The 4,082-nt window shown below is 29.3% G+C and overlaps 1 protein-coding gene across 1 annotated transcript; it reads left to right on the forward strand.

The window, feature by feature from the left end:
- Positions 1-334: 334 nt before the first annotated feature.
- Positions 335-3,773, forward strand: LOC101218053 (hypothetical protein). Its single transcript, XM_011650723.2, has 4 exons — positions 335-626; positions 766-1,002; positions 1,315-1,578; positions 3,439-3,773. The coding sequence occupies exons 1-4, from the start codon at positions 615-617 to the stop codon at positions 3,487-3,489; spliced, it is 564 nt and encodes a 187-aa protein (XP_011649025.1). The 5' UTR covers positions 335-614; the 3' UTR covers positions 3,490-3,773.
- The last annotated feature ends 309 nt before the right edge of the window (positions 3,774-4,082 follow it).

The raw sequence follows: 4,082 nt of genomic DNA on the forward strand, positions 1-4,082 counted from the left end.
ACATGCCAAAAATTTAAAACTATGGATCATCCTCAGACCTTAATGAAGGTATTATTAATGATAAATTTTAATTTTTGAGAAATGGGAGAATGTTTTACATCATTAATAAATGAATGTATTGATATAAATTTTTACAAACACAATGTATAAATTAAATTGATAGGACTTATAAAATGTATACCATTATTTATTGGAGTAAATTTATAATATAATATAAGAAAGGGACGTGAGATTTATTTTGATATATTTTATAAATAGATTGAAAATTATAAGAAAACAATATTTAAAAAAATTATATAAAAAAAAAGGGAAAGATATAGATTTTGGGGGAAGAATTTATAGGATGATAATGGTTGGGCAGAGTGTGAAAGCTGAAACACCCAAAAAGCTTCTCTAAACTTTTTGCTTTTTTTCTCTTACCTCTGATTTGCTCATCACTTTCTTTCTTTTTCCCTGCTTCCATTGCCCTAATCAGAACCTTCAAATTCCTATACAAATTTCTTCAAAAAGTCAAAAATATCCATTGCCTTCTTCTTCTTCTTTCTCATTCTCATCCTCTTCTTTTGGCCTTTTTTCTTTGGCTTCTTCTTCTTCTTCTTCTTCTTCTCTCTCTTATGGAAGTCTCTGTAAGTAACTCTTTCCCATTTTCCTCTCTCCTTCTTTTTTTCTTCTTCGTCTGTCTCTACTACAGATCTCTATCTGTTGAGTTTCGTTCCATTTCATTTCAATTTACATTTCTCTGTTTATTTTTTTTTTTTATTTAAGATTTATTCGAACAGAAACAGTGGCCAAATCCACTTGCAACACCACCAAATCCCGGCGTTTGGAGACTGGGATAAGGCTAAAGATTTGCCGATCACTCAGTATTTCGAAACAGCTCGTCAAGCTGGTTTGATCCGCTACAGTTCCTCCTCCGGAGAAAGTGGCCCCTGCCCGCCTCCTTCCGACTTGTACTCCGCCGATCGGATGAAACCTCCGCCACTCCCCACCACCGTACGCAAGGTCTCCATCTCTCTCTTAATTGTTTACCTCCGATTACAACGACGAATTGTATCTCTCTGTTTCTTTCCAGTACTGAGTTTAGACTAAATGGAAGGGATGAGGGAATTTTCCGAGAAAATGTAGCTATATTTTTCTAGGGAAACAAACAAGGAATTTGTTAGAGTTCCTTTTTTTTTTTTTTTTTCTTTTTTGATTGAATTAAATCACGGGAAATTGGGTTGGTGAAAGGAATGAAACGCGAAATGAATGAGGGTGAGGGTGAGAGTTAGGGTATGGAGTATAAGTATTGAGACACGTGGCGGGACTTTGCAGGGACGGGTGAGGGAAAAGCGTTACCCGCATGTGGGATTAAAAGAACATCATCAGATTCCAATAAAGAAACAGCAAATGATGATGATGCAGCAAGGCGGGAGAGTGTTCGACGTGACGGAAACGGGGGGAGCCCGAAAATTGAAGCAAAACGACGTGTCTTCCATTTCCCGTCCTCCGCCTAGATCCAATCTTACTACAATTCCTAAACCTGTTGATGAAGATCTCTACAAAATACCACCTGAACTACTCCATTCTTCCAAGCGGGTATTTCCTTTCCCTCCTTTTCCACCTCTTTTTTTTTTTTTTTTTTATTATTATTATTAGTTTCCTCTCTACCTCAATCCACATTATCTACACTTTTTGTTTTTTTTTTTGTATAAATGGTTCATATTTGATTTCTCTACTGTCAATTTAAAGATAATGAAAACTGATCTTTTATTTCTATCACAAAGCAATAGTCAACCTTGAGTTGTCCATTTGCGACTATGGGTCTCCCCGTCGTGAATTGATGAGACATCGAGTGAGAATTTTTTTTAATAATGAGCAAGTTTTTATTTATTTAGAATTTGTGGTGCATCTTGAAATGTTCAGCGTCTCATCAGTTCACGATGGTGTGAACTAGTAATTGCGAATGGACTATAAGAAATATTAATAATTCGTTGATGCTTTGTGACGTACCTAAAAAATTAGTTTTTTTTTATAATTATTATTGTACTCGAAATTTGAGTCATTTGATAAAAAAAAATACAAAATTTCTATATTCACTATATTGAGTTCGTGATCCAAAAAATGGGAAAGGAGAGGATCTTTTTTCCTTTCAAGTTTTTTTAAAATAAATAGTTGGTAATTTTGCAGTTTTGATTAGTGTAGATTGGTATTTATCAAGTATCATTCTTTGAAGAGTATTTGAAAACAAGAGGTTTTATTTAATCGAAGGTAGAATTCATACTTCTACTAATATTTTGTATGTATTTAATATAGTATATTTACAATTGTTTTTCAAAAAAAAAACAAACAAACAAACTATTTACTAATGTTTACTATGAATTTGATTACATTTACATTTTTTTTTACATTTTACTATTTTTGATAATTTTCTTATTCATTATTTATATTTATAATATGAAAGCAATAAAATTACAATTTTAACCATGCTTTAGCTTTGAATTTGTGCCTTTTCTTTGACTGTTTTAAATTTTTTCTAAATTATACTCAAACCTTAATCTATAATTTTGTATCTAGTAGAAGTATAAACTGTATAGATTTTAGAAAATTTTGAGTATTGAAAATATTTATACTTCAGTTCAAAACATCTAACATGGTCTCAAACTATTAGGGTGTCTGAAATGATTAAAGATTTTAAAATATTTATAAACTCTTATTTAGTTCTTGATATAAAGAAAATTTGTCAGTTTTGTTAACAAAGATCTGATCTGATCATTACTTTTGCACTAAAGAGAGAGACAAAGATTCCACTTCAGACTTTCTTAATCATCTGATTATTACTGTTTTTCTTTTTAATTTATTACTTTTTTAGGTTTATTAATTATAAAAATAAATATGTAAATATTTATCTTTCTTTTGGCTGTATTTGGACGTGAAGAAAGTTCACTGGCCCCTACAACAAAATTATTCATGGGTCAGTACGATAAGTTCTTTGTTTGGTTTTGAATACTTTTCTTGATTGAAAGAGAAGAAATATATCAAATAAATGTTTTTATTTCATTTTAAAACCTAAATGGTGAAAAACTATTTTGGCACCTTTCTTATTTTGAGAAATTATTATTTTGATACTTATATTATGGAGTTTTTTTTTTTATTTTTATTTTAGTTTATGTTTTTGGTAATGAAATTTCATTAAGTCCTAAATTTAGTCAATAATACTAGTTTATTGTCACATTATTTGAAAATACTTTTTGTATTTATTTGTATGAAAACTATTGTTATTATTTAATTACAAATGTTTGGTTTTTTTACTTAGATTTTATTAACATTTATTTAAATTTACGAGAAAATAGTGTTTTAAGTTAAATTGTTGTTGAAATAGAGATTTTAACTGTAAATACAAATTGATATTAACATCCTTTCAATTTCTTTTTTTTTTTTTGTTTTTTTATAATACAGAACAAAATGAAGGGGTTGTTTTCAAGGTGTTTGGTACCTGCTTGCAATTAAGAAATTAAATATTGTGGCCCTTATACATTGGAGATCAGCACTATGATATGAGAAATTGTTAATCTATCATATCTAATACCCTTTGTTATTCTATTTTATTTTTTTATTTTTATTTTTTGAACTTTTTTGTTTTAGTTTTAAGAAAATAGAAAGAGAATAGATTTGAATCAGTTGTTCTAATTTTAATGTGATGTAAAAAAGATGTCATATAGGAATGTTGAGACTTGAGAGGTACTATCTATTAATGAATTACAATGCATCATCACATCAGAATTTTGGGCTTAGTTGAAAACTACCACGTCACTCTAATTTAATGAGTGAAAACCAAAGTAATAGGAGAAATTTAATTCTGCAATATGTAGTTTCTCACTTTTAAATGTTATTTTGGTTTCAAAATTTGGAGATCAAAATTTCATAAAATGTCCAAGCAAGCAGCCAATGTCATAAGTTTGTAACGCTCCGACTTTTGGTTATTTCGCATAAATATATGTATTTTATTTAAGATGATGATGAGTGAGAATGATTAGACGAAAACATCAATGAACTAATTTATTTAGAAAAAAGTAATTATCAAATTAGAACCCCTAAAGAAA

Source organism: Cucumis sativus, chromosome 2 (assembly GCF_000004075.3).
Source record: "Cucumis sativus cultivar 9930 chromosome 2, Cucumber_9930_V3, whole genome shotgun sequence".
In the NCBI taxonomy this organism is placed as follows: Eukaryota; Viridiplantae; Streptophyta; class Magnoliopsida; order Cucurbitales; family Cucurbitaceae; genus Cucumis; species Cucumis sativus.